This window comes from Paramormyrops kingsleyae, chromosome 14 (genome assembly GCF_048594095.1).
Source record: "Paramormyrops kingsleyae isolate MSU_618 chromosome 14, PKINGS_0.4, whole genome shotgun sequence".
Classification (NCBI taxonomy): Eukaryota; Metazoa; Chordata; class Actinopteri; order Osteoglossiformes; family Mormyridae; genus Paramormyrops; species Paramormyrops kingsleyae.
Window position 1 is genome coordinate 7854809 of NC_132810.1, and position 18828 is coordinate 7873636.

General features: G+C 49.3%; 1 protein-coding gene and 1 long non-coding RNA gene across 2 annotated transcripts; one reads left to right on the forward strand and one right to left on the reverse strand.

The window, feature by feature from the left end:
• Positions 1-1923: 1923 nt before the first annotated feature.
• LOC111838927 (uncharacterized) lies at positions 1924-5930 on the reverse strand. Its single transcript, XR_002836992.2, has 2 exons — positions 5526-5930; positions 1924-2529 (listed from the first exon to the last, which is right to left on the reverse strand). It is a non-coding gene; the product is annotated as an uncharacterized lncRNA (long non-coding RNA).
• bmf2 (BCL2 modifying factor 2) lies at positions 3527-18505 on the forward strand. Its single transcript, XM_023802412.2, has 4 exons — positions 3527-3671; positions 9478-9672; positions 10273-10439; positions 14758-18505. The coding sequence occupies exons 2-4, from the start codon at positions 9501-9503 to the stop codon at positions 14857-14859; spliced, it is 441 nt and encodes a 146-aa protein (XP_023658180.1). The 5' UTR covers positions 3527-3671; positions 9478-9500; the 3' UTR covers positions 14860-18505.
• The last annotated feature ends 323 nt before the right edge of the window (positions 18506-18828 follow it).

The following is an 18828-nucleotide window of genomic DNA, read 5'->3' on the forward strand; positions in this document are numbered from 1 at the left end:
CTCACGGCCCACCTGAAACCACAGTTCAGACACATTTATTAGACCTGTCGCATGCACACATACACACACACACACACACACACACACACACACACACACGTGTTTGTATTCATATCTTTGTGGAGACCGTCCATTCATTTCTATGGAAAAAAAAAAACCATAGTTCCAACAATGACAACCATAAGTAACCAAACAAAATACAAGACTTTTGGCATTTTTAGTTTTTTGATTAGTCACAGATGTTTATAAAATTGAGTTTCCCCTTGTGAAATAACTGGTTTTTATCACATTGTGGATACATTTGTTCCCCAAAATGTAATATACATATAACACACACACACACACACACATACATAGAAACAGCTGGGCCTCTCTCCTAGCTGAACCGAGGAAGGCCAGGTCCCAGTAGGGGGTCGGGGTTGGGTATTGTATTGTGTGGGGGAATGAAGGTTCACTCCTCACCCCAGCTGTCCCAGTGTTTATTGATTAGTCCTACCCGGGGGCAGGAAAGAGGATGACAATAGACACCTGCCCTGCCCTGCCCCCCTAACCCATACGGACGGGGTCTCAATCTAAGGCTTCACTGAAACTCGTCAAGAGACAAGGAAAAGAATTTGTCAATTTGCTTGTTTAAGGGGTTTGTCGAGCTAAAAATAAAACAGTTCAGAGCACACACAAGCGGATGTGACCTTCTGCAGGAGCAACGGGAGCAGCGCCTGGCGGGAGGCTGGTAGTTTGCTCGCCGGTGGGTTTATCACGTCTGTGAAGACAGCTGCAACTGAGCTCACTGGAAGAAAAGGTATATGCCTGGACAGGGAAACGAGAGGCGAGATGCAGTGCCACCAGAGGTCATAAAGACCAAACAGCTGCTGGTGGGAGAATTCCAGAGCAGGACACAGTTATCTTACCCTGAGAGAAGCAGCTTAATCAATACGCAAGGCAAGACTGGCCCAGGGAATGACAGCGGGCCGATTCTGCTTGACCAATCATTGTTTATTCATGGTATTTATAAATATTAATCAACCATCCAATGAGTGAAGGACAGCAGAACTCCCAGGGATGTGTAGAAATGCTAATTTTGCACTAAAAGTGTACCAAAAAAGAGAGAAAATAACTTAAGAGTAGCTCTACTTTTACTTCATAGTGAAACACACCATAGGCTGCACAAGGCAAACCCAAGATGATGGAAAGACAGGAACAACACAGCAAATCTGAGTTCCGTGCACACATTGCAATCAAGGAGCATTTGCACAGGCGACTTTTGTTTGAGGTCGTTGTCAAACAGTGATAACAGAAGCGAAGAGGCTGTGGGCCTCAGCCCGCCGTGTTTGGCAGGCTAATCCCCCAGGGCTGCGTTTGCCCTTTGCATTGAAGCCTCCCCAGGTCTTCGCAGTGGCCCTGACTAAGCACTTTCAGGCTGACCTGGATATCTTCTCTGTAATGTGTTTGCCCGTTCTGGAGAAAAGCCCTTGTACTGCTCCCCTCTCACGTCACCGCTGTCACAGCTTTGACTCGGGCATGTTTAAATTATGTAAGGTCATAATCCATCCATCCACACTGCAGGGCATTCTTTTTGGGCACCGAACCTACAACCAGCTGCTTATGGGCTCAGCTCCTAACCTGCCATCCCACATGCCCTACCTGGCTCACAGCACCCAGGTGGTCCCACACCTCCCAAGCAGTGGCTGCCTGCTGGCCCTCTTTACTCCGCCTTTGTTGGGGAGATTGCCAGTGGTGCCCAACCTGACTGGTTGCCTATTCAATCCTGAGCCCACACTACAGCCCGCTTCTCCCGATGTCAAAACCCAACTCAGAGGGGTGTCTGGCTCTCCATTGCATACAGCAGGAACACACAGTAGGAAACCTACCTGACTTAGAACACATGACCAAGTAACCAGAACAAGGAAGATCAGAAGACCGAAACACATTTCATTACAGATTTATTGAGTATATTATTGGTATATCAATGCACAGGTCATATCATACCAGTGTAACAGCAATGAAGGTTAAATTAAGATAGGCCTACATAAATTAGCTTGTGTGCTGACAGGTATTACACAGTATTAAATCAAAGAAGAAACAAAAAATCTATTAAGTAAATAGGGCCCTACTTACTAAAACATCAAGTAATCCTGAAACACTTAATCCCCATTAGATTAGATTAGATTACATTAAACTTCATTGTCCCTATGAGGAAATTTGGCTTGGGCATAGTGCTTGGTAGCTTTATATAAAAATACATTACAGAACATCACAACATACAAAAAAAAAAAAAAGACAAAAAAAAATGACAACCATTTCAACACTGACAACCTGATGCTTCAGTCTGTGGAATAAAGGGCCATTTGCTCTATTGCGTTTGACTTCACAATGCAAGTGAAGGTTTCCGTATAAAGTGCAGAGTGCTAAAGTGTCAGCGTATTTATTACACATTGTTCTAATGCACATTATCCATCAGCTTAATAAAGCCCGGGACAAATAATAGTTGTAGACGATTCGCTTTGCACTTTGGCTCGCGGTATCTTCTTCCTGATGGCAGGAATTCGGATTCAGGGAAGAGGAGGTGTTGGGAGTCAGAAAGAATATTTTTCTATAATATTCTTCTATAATAATCTTTATTTGTGTTGTGTAGTTTAATGTGCTTCCACTTTGGATATATAAAAGAGTGATAAAGCATGGCATACTTAAAGAATAGGCCGATTCCACCCACAAATCACCTACATGCAACTTATTTTTTATCATTATAGTTAATCAGTTGATTATAACGCTACGTGATCAGTTAAAAATTCCTAATGGTACGACTATTCAGAAACGGTATTATATGTCATTGAAACCAAGCATTGTATATAAGACGAGACGAACATGGATATAATTAGGCTTCATCTGATTTTTTGTATAATATTCTTATTCTGAAAGTAACACATATGATTGAAGTACTTACGTCGGCATAGATCGACTTATACTGTCACATGATTTTAAATGTCAGCTGATCAAGCGCGGCAAAACGAAGGTAGTTCTGTTTTTTTAATAAAACTTGACTATGGGGAATTTCCCATCCACGTGTCAAAATACAGCACACAGAACGCCGGGTCAAAACAAACAATGCGATTGGCTTAGACCGCACAGTGCTCGCCCTATACTGTGAGAAATTCGATTCTCTTAAAGGCACAAAACATCGTTATTGTTCTTAATCCAAAATGAAAAGCAAAATGTTATTTTCTCCGCACAGATGATATATAACAACTTAAAATCTGGACAATAAATGAAATAAGTTATTTGAAAACTACCTCATTCAATATACTTGATAAGCCAAATTATGAAAATTGAACACTGTAGGTCTATGTGTACTTGAATTCCTTCAAACTTTAATTCTTAATTCAATAAGCACAGAACATCAGTGTTTTTTAGGAATACAATCAACAGGACGAATAATGAGTAAACTGTACAATAAGGATTCAATAATGCATAAAGTTTTTAAGAAAGTACTGGCACTTTAAGGACTCTATTTACTTTCTTTCGGGTGTTTTTTTCTAAAGGGGGCGGTACACTGACGTTTCTGAAATAAGCGCGTAGCAGACTATCAGCATGAAAACTGTGGTGGAGGGTTACTGAGAAGAAGTTTTGCTTGTCAAGACAGAGAATCCATCAACTACGTCGGACCTCAACTGGCGGTGGGCACTTTACCATTGTTTCTACCGGCTCTGAAATGACATTATCAGCTACGTGCTTGGCTTGTTATCTTTATTACCAGGTTCAGTCATTTGTAAGCAAACTGTCGCAAAGTGTGATCAGCAAAAAGAAGACTTGTAGCTAAGTCAGTTACGTTACATAGCAAAATGCGTCTTCGCTCATCTGCTTCTTCTGAAGTCCGGCGCATGTCGTCTAAGTATATATTTAAAACGTCTCCATCGGATTACATTATATATCGTCGCCATGTGTTACTGCAGCGGGTGACCGATTGGTTATTAGGTACAATTTGACTACACGTGTTCGATGTATCGAATTATTGCTCGCGGCTCGCCAGCAAAGACACGTGAAAAGTTGGAATAGTCTGTTAGTCGGCTTTTGCTCTGTACGCAGTGTACATTTTTTAAATTAACATTTGTGTAATGTTCTCATCGACAAGGGACTTTAACCAGGTAAAATTTAAGCCCCAAAGGTAGCCGCGGACCGTAACGAAAGTTGAGTAAATGTTTTTCTTACATTTTTATTTATTTTTTGAAAATTACACCTCTTCCATTTACTTCGAAGGGTAGCATTTACTTTGTCAGCTGTTTGCGATTCAGGTGCGATCTGTTTCTTGTACATTTCGTCAACTATGACTGTTAAATTGTTTGAGTTATGTACCGTCTACTACTCTAGATTGATATATAGATGTATTGTATTGAGTTACTGTACCGTCTACTACTCTAGATTGAGTCGTTTGTTTTGTTTTGGTGTACAAGCACGCTTCCGGATGTTGCCGACAAGAAAATGATACATTGTTTAAAGCAAGAACAAAGGCTGTTTTAGACAAAATTAGCTGTCGCGTGTCAGTTGTAACAGTTTATCCGCCGCTTAAAATACTAGGAGGCGTTTTGCAGTGTTACTGTGGTGCATTTAGCTACCGTTTAGTGTAATGCGATGAACTTTCATGAACATGTCAGCGCAGACATTTAAGTTATGTACTTGACCGACCATAGATAATATTGTATTTGCATATCACCGCTACTTACCGAGGAAGAAAAAGGCCCCGCAGTGTTTCCGCTTTGAATTGGGGCACAATAGTTAAAATACCGGCCGGGGCGACTCTCTTGTGTTTCGACGTTAAACAAGGATGCGTTCAGATGGGAGCGCAAAGTTCGCTTCGCGAAGCCGAAGGACGGAAGACTGGCGGCGATTATGGAATATTAAAACTAATTCGAACAAGACTGTGGGTGTTATTTTATACAACTGCGCATGTTTGAAAATCCAAATAGTAGCCCACAGTTAGTAAAAAAACAAAAAACAAAGCTCCGATTAATTTAAATTGAATACTTTTATGGTTCGTTAAATGTTGGGCAATGTTATTAATTTGGAATTGTAGATGAACGTTATTTTCCTTGCTAATTTTTGGCCTTAAAGCACCGCGTAGCTTTACAACTATTATCTTGTTAAAGGCTATGGGGATATAAGGATTTACATGTCATTGAGTAGATTTTTAATTATCTCATGACCGTTCCGTCGTTGCCCATCTGAACGCTTTCAAGCGTTAGCCTGTATCTCTCGATCTTTGTTACTCTTACTACTCTCTTACTGTCAGAAGAAAGATTAATCGATTTACCCGAAGGATTAACTCCATGATTAAATACTGTAATACTAGGCCTAATTAAATGTGTGACCGCATAAAAACGGATGTTACAAAACATAACGATTTTATTAAAATCATAGAAAAGCATCTGTCAGAGTTTCCACTCGCATAAGAAGTATTAAATATAAGTATTTTTGTTGCATTTAAAAGGGAAAAGCTGATTTATTTTTTCGCGAATTGCCGGACGCAAACCTACCCCATTCTGCAGAAGCGGTCTCGCCCTGGTGTCGCGCTTGGCTGACAGCAAATATTCACGAAAAACTACCGCCCTCTACCAGGGCGAATGTAAGACGGAGGGGTGTTTTTTCCCCGCGCATCAGAAACTACCGAATAGCCTCGGACGGTACCGTCAGCGATCGACCCAAATTAACCCGTTGGATTCTATTTATTTGAATGGGTGAACGAAACAGAATTGTTTACGCCTGTTTCGGACAGTGTTGGTTAGAGCGACTATGCCGCGGTCACCCTGAAGTAGTAAGAATGTAAACATCCTTTTTGCTCGTGTTATAAGTTGGCAAACACAGGGAAACGTCTCGAACCCCTCGTAATTAGGAAGTGTTCTGTAGTATGTTGTGCTAGTTGGGTGTTGGGGGCGGTCATCTTTGGGCATGCTGGGGTATAACAATGATGCAACCGAGCTCTTCAGTTGAGTGAGTCAGGGAGAAGCCCTTCAGCCATCTCTCCTGGGTCCTAAGCAAACATGTTTCCACAGGAATGCCTGGTCGCTGTAATGCACTGTTTGACAGAGATAATCTCTATTGAAGAGTACGTTTGCCTGCAAACCCTGCGGTGTCACTCTCACCTACACTTAAGGAATTAATTTAATTTAATTTTCGTCCTTCGGGGCAAATATTTGTTCTCCTTACACTCAGTACACTTACTGGTTTGCATTTGACAGACAGCGGCAAGGTGCTTAAGGAGAGAGGGCAAATACTTATGCGGGATGATGCTGTCGCATCTTTGAAAATGGTACTTAAGGGTGCACAGATAAAGGGGGGCGTGTTTTTCGAGCCTCCTGAAACTACTAGACCTGGTACTCAAACACACCCATTCCTGGGCTTTGGGGGTGCATCTCACGGCGGGTCGGGTTAAGCTGGTGTCCGGGGCTCCGCACAGCAGACGCCAGGACATCACTCCCATCCCGGCCCGGCAAGACTGTGCCAGAGGGGGAGTGTAAACGGCCACACAAACACTGTGCAGTGCGTTAAGTGCTGCTCCGGTTCACATATCTAACCTAATCGGGTCGCAGCGGGTGAGTTTGAATGGTTACTAGGTAAAGTGCTGTAGTAGGAGTTTTGTGAAAAATACAGGAAGTAAAATTAAATCTGGGTTTGTCTGACAAATGATAGCGGAGAACTTTGATTTAAAAAAAAAAAAAAATCACTGAGTGTGTGTAACCTGCGTTAGTGGCATGGTACAGTACGTAAATAAATAAGCTTGTAGCGAGGGTTAGCCTGTTAAGCCACTTCCTCTCCGGCACAGTGCCGAGGCTCCCTTCTCCCTGTCTGCTTTGCCCCCCGGCGCTGCTTTTCTACCCGTGCCGTCGCCGGCCGGTGTTGGGATGCGGTGTGGTTTTGGCAGGACCGGACCACCAGGGGTTCATGCCCCCCCCCACCCCCCCCCCGGGTGGTCCTAGGCGTCAACAAGCTGCTTTGGCTGGAACATGCGGTGGGAGAGTGAGGGAATGAGAAGGTGGGGTGGATATGAGAGAGAGAGAGAGAGAGAGAGAGAGAGAGCGGCAGCTGAAGTGTGTCGCGGCCTGGTGCGCCAGAGGGAGCTGTGCTCTGGTTCCGCTGTCACCACTCTGCCTCCTGGCCGTCTGCAGTGGGAGCCTGTGCTGCTGTCTCCAGGTTCGGGGGCCCACAGCCACACAGAGCTGGGGGCTGCTCTGAGCACCTATACTGACATGGAGGCTTTTCACGGAAGGGAGGCTCCTCTTTCATGGGGGTTACAGGCAGGTCACCGAGCAGCATGGCCTTGGCTGACTGATGCTCACAGGTTATTTTATTCTGTTTTAATGATGGATAACGGGATCCCTCATTGACATGAGCCCGACCGCATGGTGGAATCACCCTGCTGGTCACTGTATTGCAGATCCAGATCTCTTTGGGGTAGGGGGTGGGGGGGGGGCATTGTATCAGCTGGCAATTAAGACAAAGAACGGAGGCGGAGAGTGGAAAAAGAGGCTCTTGTTAGAGCTGACATGTTAGCAGGTGATGGGACTGTGGCTTCAGCTATAGGGATTGAGTGTGTGGTGTATGGTGGGGGGGGGGGTAGCCATCACTGTTCTATTCTCTACCCGGGGGCATGATTCTGTGTCCATGCTCAGGTGCATTAGGGCTTTTGTCAGCCACTGCACTGGGCAGGCAAGCCGGTCAGACCCTCAGCCGGACGGCTGCTTTGTTATTAAAAGGTAAACGTAAGATTTCGGGAGCGGGGGTGTGGCGCTCCTCGCTTCCCACTTTCTGCAGCGTGCTGCCGTGGCAGTGCTCCCACCCCTGAGGTGAGCCCGTGCGCGGCCATCTGCCCGCTAGGACCTGCCAACAGGTCGTCTGAGCGAGCGGGCATTTCGGTCCAGGCCACTCCGGGCCTCAGGAGGGCCTCCTGTCATTCCGGCTGGAGGATCCCTGTGAGCTGTCAGCTGATCAGCCCTGGCGACATGGCCGCCATCGAGGGAGAGCCTCTCTCTGGCGGACGCGTTTCGATTCGTGTGGCAGGCTGGTGCGGATAGACGGGGCACGGAGCTGAGCGAGCCACCGGCGAGCAGGGCGCCCCCCCTCCCCCTCCCCCTCCCCCCCCGCCCCGGGTATCTGGGGCAGCAGTGTGGATTAGTCACTCTGACAGGCTCCACCATCTGTCTAAACGGGAGCGGGGCCTGGTGTCCAAGGCCGCCGGGCCGCATTTAACCCTCATTCCTCAGCGACCGCCGGAGAGCACGGGCCTCGGCTGCGGCCGATCCACCAGGTCGGGGGGGAAGGAACCATGAGATTTCGCCTGAGGATGTTGTTGTGAATGGTTCGATACTGACAGTCATCCGCACCCCCCGCTGCATGCTTACTGAGTCGGCTCAGGTCTGGTGCTTGACTCAGTTGTCCAGTGAGTTCACATGAGGTACTAGAATATGAGGCCTTTCGGGGGAAAGAGCCAGACTGTTTGTAGCCTTTTTGAAATAACCCTTGTCCTGCAGTCATGGTCACCACTGTTTCCATAACATAACTCCCTCCCCCAAGGTGCACTGGGCCAGGCTACGTGATTCCCGATTCACATCTGTAAGAGCGCGCTTCTGACGCAAAGAGAAGACATGTAATCAGTCTCAACAAAAGACTGTGTTTGTATGACCATGACCACCATTCTCAATGACTTTTCTGTAAACTATCAAAAATCGTGAATGAATAATTAAGCTGCTGTCAGGAAGTCCTTCCCTCTCGCAGTTAAGTCTCAATTGCTTAGAATGGAGGCGCTGACAGCTTTGTAATCTTTAAACACAGTCGCATTTTCAGCCTTAATCCCTTCAAGTTAGACCCTAATCCCTCCACCTTGATTCTTTGTCGACACCTAAAGGCGCAAATTGCCTGAAGGTCGCTTCTCGATAGGCTATGTGGCCTAACGGATTGGGGCAGGATCCCTGTCGTGGGGGGGGGACGGACGACACGGGCCGACCCTGCTGCAGGAAAAGCCAAACCGCTGGTGAGCTTGGGAGCGAGAGGGGGCGCAAAGCGGGGGCGTGAGGTGGGGGGAGTTCCTCACAGGTGGGGAAGTGCGGTGCGGTTTAAGTGGCTGACTGAGCGCTTTTTTTTTTTCTGGCTTGGTGGCTTCTTGCCCTCAGAGGGGAGCTGTCTAAGCGTGACTCCCAAGAGGCCTGCCAATCGGGTTTCGGCGAGCTGTCCGCGCTCCGCTCGCTCGCTGGCAGCAGGCCTGCCGTCACTGCCGTGCCCTTTGGGGTCAGGATCACTTCCTGATCTGCATACGGGTCATTTGGAATTGTAGGGGAATCTCTTATTTCTTGTTTTCATTTTCGATGCTGGGGGAGGGGGGGGGGCATTGGAGTGTTGTTATTGTGCCTGAAAGAACGTGTCAGACTGTGTCTAAAAGGACACCCAGCTTCAGACTTTGTATTGAAGTTTCTCCTTGTTCCTCTCCACCCCCAGGCTGACTATCGCTGAGGCCCCACATGGACGATGACGATGACGATGTGTTCCACACGGACCCGCTCACCTATCAGCCCCCGTTCAGGGATATAAAGTGTGAGAATCGGGGCACGCAGACGCCCGGCCCAGCCCTGGTGCAGGGCCTCAACATGCTGCCCTGTGGCGTGGGCCAAGAGCCACGCAGACTCTTCTACGGTAAGGAGGGGGGCACCAGTGCACACGGCCCTGCGTGGGTCAGCGCTAATCCCCACCCCCAAACTTCAGGTAGCTACAGAACCAATACCGTGCAGAGAGGGAACTACGCCAGAGCTCCTAGTCCATGAAGCATTTTGCTGTGGGGGCCCCATGACCACAAAAACAAGTGCTTACGTAACCCTTTTCCAGCACGAGGGAAACACCCCCTGGTGTTTTGGGGAAGAAAGTGTTCCAGAAGAGAGCAGGTTCGACCGCAGATGTCATGGTCTTTAAAATGACTCTGATTTCATGTTCTTTTTTGCACTTTCTTCCTCGTTCATCACCTTGCTCCCGAAAACTGAGCAGGGCTCTATTATCTGAGCGTCAACAGCCCGCGTCAGATCTAATAAAACCGGTTTGGGTTTTTTTTTTTTCCGTGTGTGACGTACAGATGCAGAGAGTAAACACTGAGAGCACACTGTGTGGGCACCCTGTTACCCAGCATTCCAAGGTGCGGGGGTCCACGTTGTACCCCTGTGCCAGTCTGGTACCTATTCGGGGTGAGAAATGCGCCACGTGATTTTCTGAACACACTCTTCCCCCCCACCCTCCCCCAACCAGGTAGTGCAGGCTTGCGGCTGCATTTCCCGGCACTTTCGGTGCCCGGCGGGCACCCGCCGCAGGAGGAGCGGCAGCCCGACGACCGCCCGCAACCGAGCGCCGAGGTCCGGATTGGCCAGAAGCTTCAGATGATTGGAGACCAGTTTCACCAAGACCAACTCCAGTTGGTAAGGAGCAAGACCCCCGAATGCCGGGGCAGAGCTTGATATAGGAGCGGACGGGGGTGCCATGCCTGGGCAAGTACCGTGGGCCTTGGCAGGCGGCGATGCGCCGCTGCACGGCAGTCAGGGGCGCAGTTGGGGCATGTCTGCAGCATGTCAGTCGCTTGCACATGCTGCGTGTTAGACTCTCACGGCCTGCAGGATTGTGGAGGTGTTCTGTGAATCACAGTCTGTATGCTTGGCAGCGGACGGCCTCTGGGCGAAAAGTTACTGCAAGGACACGTGTGTGTGTGTGTGTGTGTGTGTGTGTGTGTGTGTTTTTTTTTTTAAGGAAAAAAAGAAAGGGAAGAACATGCAGAGGCTTAAAGGGAAAGCAGAAGTGGCTAAACAAGATAAACATGTTGTAACCCAAAGCCTGGTGTTTGAGTGACTGCGGTTGGGGAGTCTCCAGCGAGTCCTGCCAGCTGCCGGGGGGGCCTCGACGGGCCGGGGCGCTGTGGGGTTAGGGGGGGGCGTGGCCTGCCATCCCTGAGGGGAGCGGGAGCGGCTCGCTGTGGGGGGGGGGAAGGAGACTCTCCGACCCAAACTCCCCTGACGGTCCAGAGACCGTCTCGTGGTTCTCGGCAAACAAAACCCCCCCCCTCAATATTTCTCCCTCGCAACCAGCCAGAAATAGGCCTCCTAAAAATATTTAGTGGGTCATACAAGCCGTTTTCTGGTGACTATTTTGGGCAGCGAATCTGCTGCTCCGATCTGCTGAGCGGCTGCTGCTCTGGGACCCCCGCTGCCTCGGGTTCGATTACCAGGGAGCACTTTTGGGAGGCCTCCTGACCCCGGGAGGGGGCGTCGGGAGGGGGATCCGTGTTTATCGATCCTGCACGTACAGCCTCGTGCTCATCTGCCTGGCGTGACACACTGCACTGACCCGGAGCCGCGGGGGTGTTTCCCAGACTCGAGACGGGTCCATCCTGACGGGAAGGCCGAGGGTAGATAAGCACATCCACGCGGATGGCTGTCCTCAGCTGTGGTTCCACACCCCCCCCGAGACAGCGAGCACCATCTTATCCCCGCTTTGCGATCATTATCGGCCATCTTGTTGCTGGCAAGGTGCTGTGCACGGCTGCCTGTGGACAATGAGCCCTCAGGAGAGCCCAGCGGGACAGCAGCCGGCCGGTGCGGGCCGCGGCACGGGGACCTTGTCTTCTCATCCCTGCGGTTTCCGGCAGTACGGTGCCCCCCTCCCGTATCGCTCTGGGAATCCTGAGAGGAGTTGTTCCTGGTCGCTGCTGGGGGGAGCATCCCCTGCCACGGTGTGGCCCTGACCTCCTCCATGACTGTGAAGATTGCCACTGTCTCCCCCCCCCATGTTAGTGGGAGTTTGTCTGTCCTGGGGGAGAGATCAGCAGAGGTTTGGTGTGGGCTTATAGGAATGCACACTGTCTCAGTTCAGACAGCAGTGCTGGGGTGACGGAGTGGGGGGGGGGTTCTGCTAGGCCCAGCCTGGGTGACAGTTATGGGACATCAGCCGCGATGTGCAGGGAGGAAGCTCAGAGCGAGTGGAGTCAGGTTACAGTTTATCAGGGCATGAAACATAACCCCCCCCCCCCGCCCCCATGGTGCTTTAGCTGGGAGCCTGCAGGTGCTGAGAGCTGGCCGGGTAGCTCACGCGTCGGCCGACTGCGGTTTCAGACCCAGAGTGGAGTGGGGTGGGGTGTGGTGGGGTGGGGGGGGGCGGGAGGCAGCTTTGTCTGCTTACAAGAGTGGTTTTCATGTTGAGGGGAAACTCAAAAAACAGCAGCAGCAGCAAAAAAAAAATTAATTATAGAACAATGTGGGGGGGGCGGGGGGGTATGCTTTTGGCATCAGTTTCCACCGGGGCGTCGTGCCTGCTGCCAGTGCCCGGCGTGAGTGCCGCCGTCCGCCTTGGGATCTCGCAGGAGAAGCGGAAGGACACAACACAGACAGCGGCATAAATACCACGTCGATGGTGGTAAATTACGGCTCTCGCACGGGAGCTGAACTGCTGCTAATGCTATGCTTTTGTTTGTAGTTTTTTTTTTTTGTGTGCATGTAATAAAGTGCTAAAAGTGGTACAAAGTGGACTCAGATCTGCAGATTTCACTGAGGGCCTTGAAGATGTTAACAAACTGGGGTGTGGTGATCTGATAATGAGAGAGACAGAGAGACAGCAAGAGTGTGAGAGAGAGAGAGAGCGAGAGAGAGAGAGCGCGAGTGCGATGGCGTGCTCACAAGAGCTTCAGCACGCTGTGTCTGAGGATGGGTTCTGCCCTCTGCTTATATCTGTGTCTATATTTAGCTCCTGAGTCACATTCAGCAGCCAGTAACGTGACTCTTACCCATAATCCCCTGCTCACCTGACACGCTCCCGCCCAAGGGACAGTGGGAAGAGCTTGCTTAAAGGTCACTGCCGGGGAGTTTGTGGTGTCGCTCTCACAGCTCTCCTCGTCGGGGAGGAGCTTAGTGAGCGCCCTGCAGCAATGCGTCAGGCGCTGTGTGACGGGGCCGCGGTGACTGTGCAGAATCACAGCGGGGCCCCATGGCGTTACAATCATGGCGGCTCCATGTCGCTCTCTGCAAGGTGATGCGCCCTGGGGCCAGCGATGTCCCACGTCCCGCACGAACCACTGCTGTCTTTGCTTGGACTTCAGCCCTCCCACATGCACCTCTTCTGAGCTGCGGTTTTTGTCACTAAGCGCATGTGGCTTTTTAAAGTTGGTTGCCAGGGTGACGGCGGCTAATATTTGCCGTCTGGCTTTTATCAGTTCGGTGGAGGTGCTGGGGTCATTACTGTATTTGGTTACTGAGGGCCGTCACCGAAGGGGACACTTGTGGAGCCTGCGAGTGGAGCGAGCAGCTCTGCGTACGCGCTTTGGGCAAGCCAATGCCATCGTCTGGCCCTAATCCCTCTCCTTTTGGTCATCCTGTATAATTAAACGCCCCCTTTGAGGAAGGAAGGCGGGAGGGGGGGGTTAATTAGAGAACGTAAAAGAGGACTTTTGTTAAAACTCCCCCGGGCACCATTTAAAAAATGCTACAAACGTAAACTGGTGCCATTGGGGGCCCATCAGTGGTACACTGCATCTCTGCCAGCAGCTCCAGGGTTGGAGGGGTGGGGGGGGGGGGTGGCAGTGCAGGCCGGAGTGGGCCCGGAGCCCACTGCGGGGCTTATGCAATGAACTGCAACTTGTCGCCCCATTTAATTTTTGCTTATTATCAACCCCATCCCAAGACTTTTGAAGGGGGGAGGGGTACACAGGACTTTGATGGTGGCCCTAGGGGAGACACCGTCTGAATAACAGAGCGCGTCCTATCATCCCGTCTCAGACTCTTCATAAACATGGCTGCAGTATGGGTATGACTCCCCCCTAGTCCCACCCCGAGTCATATTCCTTCAGACAAGCGAGTCTTTACTCTCATGAATCTTATTCAGGTCCAGCCTGGACTCTCTCAGCTCAGCTGCATAATCCTATTTGGTGCAATTACCTTATCTGCCTGTCTCAACGGGCCTGATTTCATTACCCCACTCTGGCTGCCATCCCACTGAGTAATGCAGCATCAGCCACCATACTTATGGAGCCCTGAGGAGCTTCGCTGAGATGCTCCAGAGCTGGTTGAGGGGGGGCTGAGTCTGCCTGATACAGAGCTACCCTCTGATCTGGGTGACGGCTCCTCTCAGGGGGCACGCTGCCCGGCCTGTCCCCTCCCCTCGGTCTGCCCGCGTGCTGGGAGTCTCTGCCTGCCAGCTCACTTGAGAAAGAAATGCCCTCCAGGCGACCTCCCAGTTTCCGTCTGCCCCCACCCCACACGTCCGGGCAACCGAGGTGCATGAGAGCGAGAGAGTGAGAGCGAGAGAGTGAGAATCGCTGAGCTGCAGTGGCACACGGCTTTGCTTTTTCCTGTTCAGTTAAGAGAACAAAAATGATCTTCCGTGAGAATGTCTGAACGGGCCCGTCTGTGTGCGACCTGGATGACAGAAAGGATCCCATGAGGCCGCCGCTGTTTGTTTTGCTGTCTGTCAACGCCTCCTGCCACGTATTACCCCCCGCGCCGCCCCCCCTCGGGATCAAACGGCCCCCTCGCGCGACTGAGACAAGGTGGCGTTTAAACGCCATCGGCTGTGTGGGATCATGTGATCCCTGCCGTTTTTCGATGACGTGCTTAGTCTTCCGGTAGCTGGTCGGTCGCTTAATCGCTACACCAAATTAGGGGCTGGGGGGTGGCGGCGACAGCTGATGTTCTGTTAGCGTAATTCCTGTTCCCCGCAGCCTGTATAATGCGATTTTCCGTCTGTCTCCCGTCGCAGTACCACAGAAACCAAAGGAATCAGCAGCCGGTGTGGTGGCGGCTTGTGATGGCGCTGTGTGGCCTCCTCTTCGAGAGGCGCCAAAGAGCAGAGCAGAGATGAGGCATCCGCCTCCCCCACCCCCACCCCCGAAGGAGGGGCCGGACTTCAGATGGCACTGTAAGATTGAACACGGGTCTGGAAGAAGGAGAAAGTCACCGCGGGCCGGAGGCTTCAACAGTTTCTTTTTGTTTTTTGGTCCCCACCCCTGCCCCAAGAAGAAGCCATGTTCTCCAAGTTCTACAGGAGTTGCTGTTTTCATGACTGTGTAATATAGTATTTTGTACAGTTTGTTCTTAATTCATTTTTAATTTTTTGCACTTCCATATTTGTACACCTAGAACAACCTCCGTCTGCCCTAGGATTGCTTTATTCCCTCTTGCCATAATGGAATGACTGTCAGGGGGAGGAGCGTGGACATGCGTGTGCTCCTACATGCGTGGAAGCGTGTTTTAGTCTGATGGAGAAGTGTGGGTAAGGGGAAGAAGTACAGAGGGGGCAAAATCCTCATCTCAGCTTTGGTTCAGGAGTCCGAAGCGTCTGCAGGTTAAACTGATCCACTTGACGTCAGACTTTCCAAAGATCCAGTTTTTCAGAACAAACATTTTTGGACTATTTCAGAGTTTTTTTTTTTTTTTCTTTTAAACAACATCATATTCTGAATTGTTAAATATTCTTTGATCTTCCAGTGCGTGCTTCACGATTTTTTTTGTTGTATTTCTAAAAATGAGTTTTTGTAAGACACACACACACACACACACACACACACGCAAACGCACGCACACTGTCTGCCATTGACTTCGAGCGCCTTGCCCTGGGCGCCCAGCAGAGCCTCTGTCCGCCTGCACGCTGGGAGTGGCCGGGCAGACTCACGGGGCTGAGTGCTTCAGTGGGCACCTTCTGCGGCAGGCGGAGCCCTGATATGCAGTCCTTAACGCCATATATTTGCACTATTGAGAGTCGGCTGTGGAGGAGCGCAGAGCACAGGCCCCCGTCCCGTGGGACGCGGAAGGGATCACGCAGAGACGGCAGTTAGGAGCAGCGGGACAAGCCGGGTGGGGTCCTCACAAAGGCCACCTGACCCGGGGGGGACCCTCTGTTAACGGACCTGGAAACTGACGGGCATTGTGTCGCCGTGGGTGAGGATCGACCTGGAGCAGCTGCGATACCTGTGACGGGTCACCGTTTGCGATGAGCCCATTTGGACCCTCTTCTGGATCGCCCTGCAGTCTCAGTATTTTGCAGGCCCCACATAAAGTGTACTTTTTAAACACCCACTGCCAATACTTTTACCTGCAGATGTTTTTTTTTTTTTTTACTAGGACAGCAATACTGTACTGAGAAAAGTAAAGCTGTGAAATGACCACAACTCTAATCTCAGGATCACAGTCTGGGTTTCCAAACATCAAACCTTTTTTTCCCCCAGTTGATACAGAGTACTTCTTCATCAGAGTACTTCTTCATCAGAGTACTTCTTCATCAGAGTACTTTATCAGAGTACTTCTTCATCAGAGTACTTTATCAGAGTACTTCATCGGAGTACTTGGTAGTGTGGTGTTTTAATAAAAATGACCACTACTTTTCTACTTTAGATTTTGTATAGGACAAATGGGGGGGAAGTAGAGTTTTTTTTTTTTTTTTTTTTAAAGAGGATGGACAGGAGATAAATAGAGACTGTAATCATTTGTTAAATGGATATATCAAAATGTCCGAAGACACTGATGTGTTTCTGTTGCCTTTGATGTCTCTTCGGTTCCTTCCACTACGGTCCTACTGCTTTTTCAGGGAGCAGCACAGTGACGCTCGACTTGACTTCGGACTGTAAAATGACGCCTCTCTGTACTGTAGGGCCTGTCTTTAGTCTGGCTTTCTATTGATTCTGCTCGTTGGCTTTATGCAAAACCCTGGAGCCACATGGCTCCTGGCTGGTGTGGAGGAGGGTGTGCCGGGCTGGATGAGCTCATCGTGTGACCTCGCTGACAGCGAGGCCGGACGCCACTGCACGCACGTGTGACTTTGCTGTGAGATGCACCGAAAGTTTCCTGCAAATCCTGAACGCTGAGCCAGTTAAGGTGTTTGGTGCCCCCCCTTCCCCCCCCCAGCTCTCACCCAGCTTATGTCATCAGCCTCACTGTGCCTATTGTCTGCTTCTCTTTATAAATAAGGACAGTATTCTCTTTTTAGTGTAGTTTTTTTGTAATTTATTCCTTTTAATTTATTTTTTTGTATATTTGCCCATTTCTACTGTATAGATATCTCTGTGTGCAATTTGTCTGTCAGTGTACCCTTACCGACTTTGCGCTGAGCGGTGGGGCCAGAGCCATTTACGGTGTCCCCGAAAGGCGGGAGTCTGTAGGATGACCCGCTTTTACTGTGTGCCATGACGACGTCTGTAACCGGCCAATCGCAGCGGTCGGCTGTCCGACGCGACTAGCAGCGGGACGCCCCAGCGGGTGCCGCGATGACAGGAAGACGAGGGAGAACGTCGGGCCTGTGGATCCGGTGCGGCTCTGGCTCCGTCCGCCTTCAGCTCAGAACCCATGACCCATGTGCACAGCCAGCTCTGTTTAAGCGGGTGGTAGGCAGGGTCAACATCTGAGCAGATATCTGGGGCAGCTGATCAGCAGAAGCTTGCTGAGCATCATAAAGTTTATTTTTTTGTTTGAGTTGGAGCCTCTTCTTTTCTTTTAAACCAAAACGTTGTCAAAGGCTGTCTGTTATCTTATCATGCACTGGAAATGAAACTGTATTGGTATATTTTGTGCACTCCCTGAGTTTTCTGGTGCTCCAGACCTTTCTGGGCTGTCCTCACTCTCTTTTTAGTTGGACTAGCTAACTGCTACTGGAATTTGGTACTTGCCATCATCTTCAAGAAGGTCCTCACAAGATCTTCTGTTGGTAACACAGGGGTGGCAATGAGACCTTGGTGTTGGGAGGGGAGGGCTATACAGGGATGAAAGGGCTTTGAACCCTAGATAGCCTGCCCCTCTGGGGTATTACCTCTCAGCAGTGGACCTTTGTGTAAACCATCAGTGTCTTCAATATTTTGCCGGAAAAATTTCATTTGGTTTGAATTTCTATGAAACGATTCGTCTTAACCATTTACTACTGTTTACTGTTTTTAATAATAATAAATTTTTCTCTTTTTAAATATTTAATCAAAATTTTCTTGTGGAAAGGTCACTTTTGTAAGGACATCTGCTTAGGCTAAGAGAAACTTTTTTTTTTTCACCCATTGTCTCATGAAAATTTTTATATGAAGTCCAACTGTCTCTGATCAAGGGCTTTTCTATGTTGAATCAAAAATGCAACATTCCTGGAATTTCTGTGCTGTGTTAAATGTACACAAACCTAAGTGAGTAAATCGACTCATAATGCACGGCTGCACATAATGTGTGACTGGAAATGAAACTGGTCATTAAAGCGGCCGGTATCACACACACCCACGTCTTGAGGATCACACACTCTCTGTATCCCATGAAATGAGACCCAGCGAAAATGTAGCATTTTTGTAAACATTGACTGTGTGTCTTCGAGACTGTACTGTGCACTCCTAACCCTTTCCACATTTAATATAAACAGTATGGAAGTAGGGGGCGATTTGTTTTTTAGTGCAATATGCTGTACATAAGAGCTTGGCTCTACAAATCTTTTTTTCTTTTTTTGTTAAATTGGTACATTTTTTCAATAAAATTTTAAGAAAGTGTAACCTCTTGGGTTTCTGTTCTCTGTTAAGGCTTTGAATAATTGCTCTGGGTGGGTTGGGGCATGAAAACACTCCAAAAGTGTCCGTGGACCCGAGGATGGCAGCGTTCTGGCCTGAATGTGCACCCTCCATCAGTACCAGAGTAACCCTGGATCCTGAACTCACACTGATAACTTACCACAATAGTAACAAATAGTAACAGTAGTACAAACTCATCTTATACAGCTTATATTTCTGAACGCTCTTGGGAGTTTTACTTACACAAAAATGTTCTGAGGGCAGAAGGAACAATGGTTGGTTCAGAGAGATAACCAATCAGACTGTAG

What these genes read in the sequence shown, in the direction of transcription:
- bmf2 (XM_023802412.2), top strand. Translation starts at nt 9,501, where the DNA reads ATGGACGATGACGATGACGATGTGTTCCACACGGACCCGCTCACCTAT. An exon ending in GCCACGCAGACTCTTCTACG is followed by an intron (nt 9,673 to 10,272) that starts GTAAGGAGGGGG and finishes TCCCCCAACCAG; the next exon opens with GTAGTGCAGGCTTGCGGCTG. An exon ending in ACCAAGACCAACTCCAGTTG is followed by an intron (nt 10,440 to 14,757) that starts GTAAGGAGCAAG and finishes CTCCCGTCGCAG; the next exon opens with TACCACAGAAACCAAAGGAA.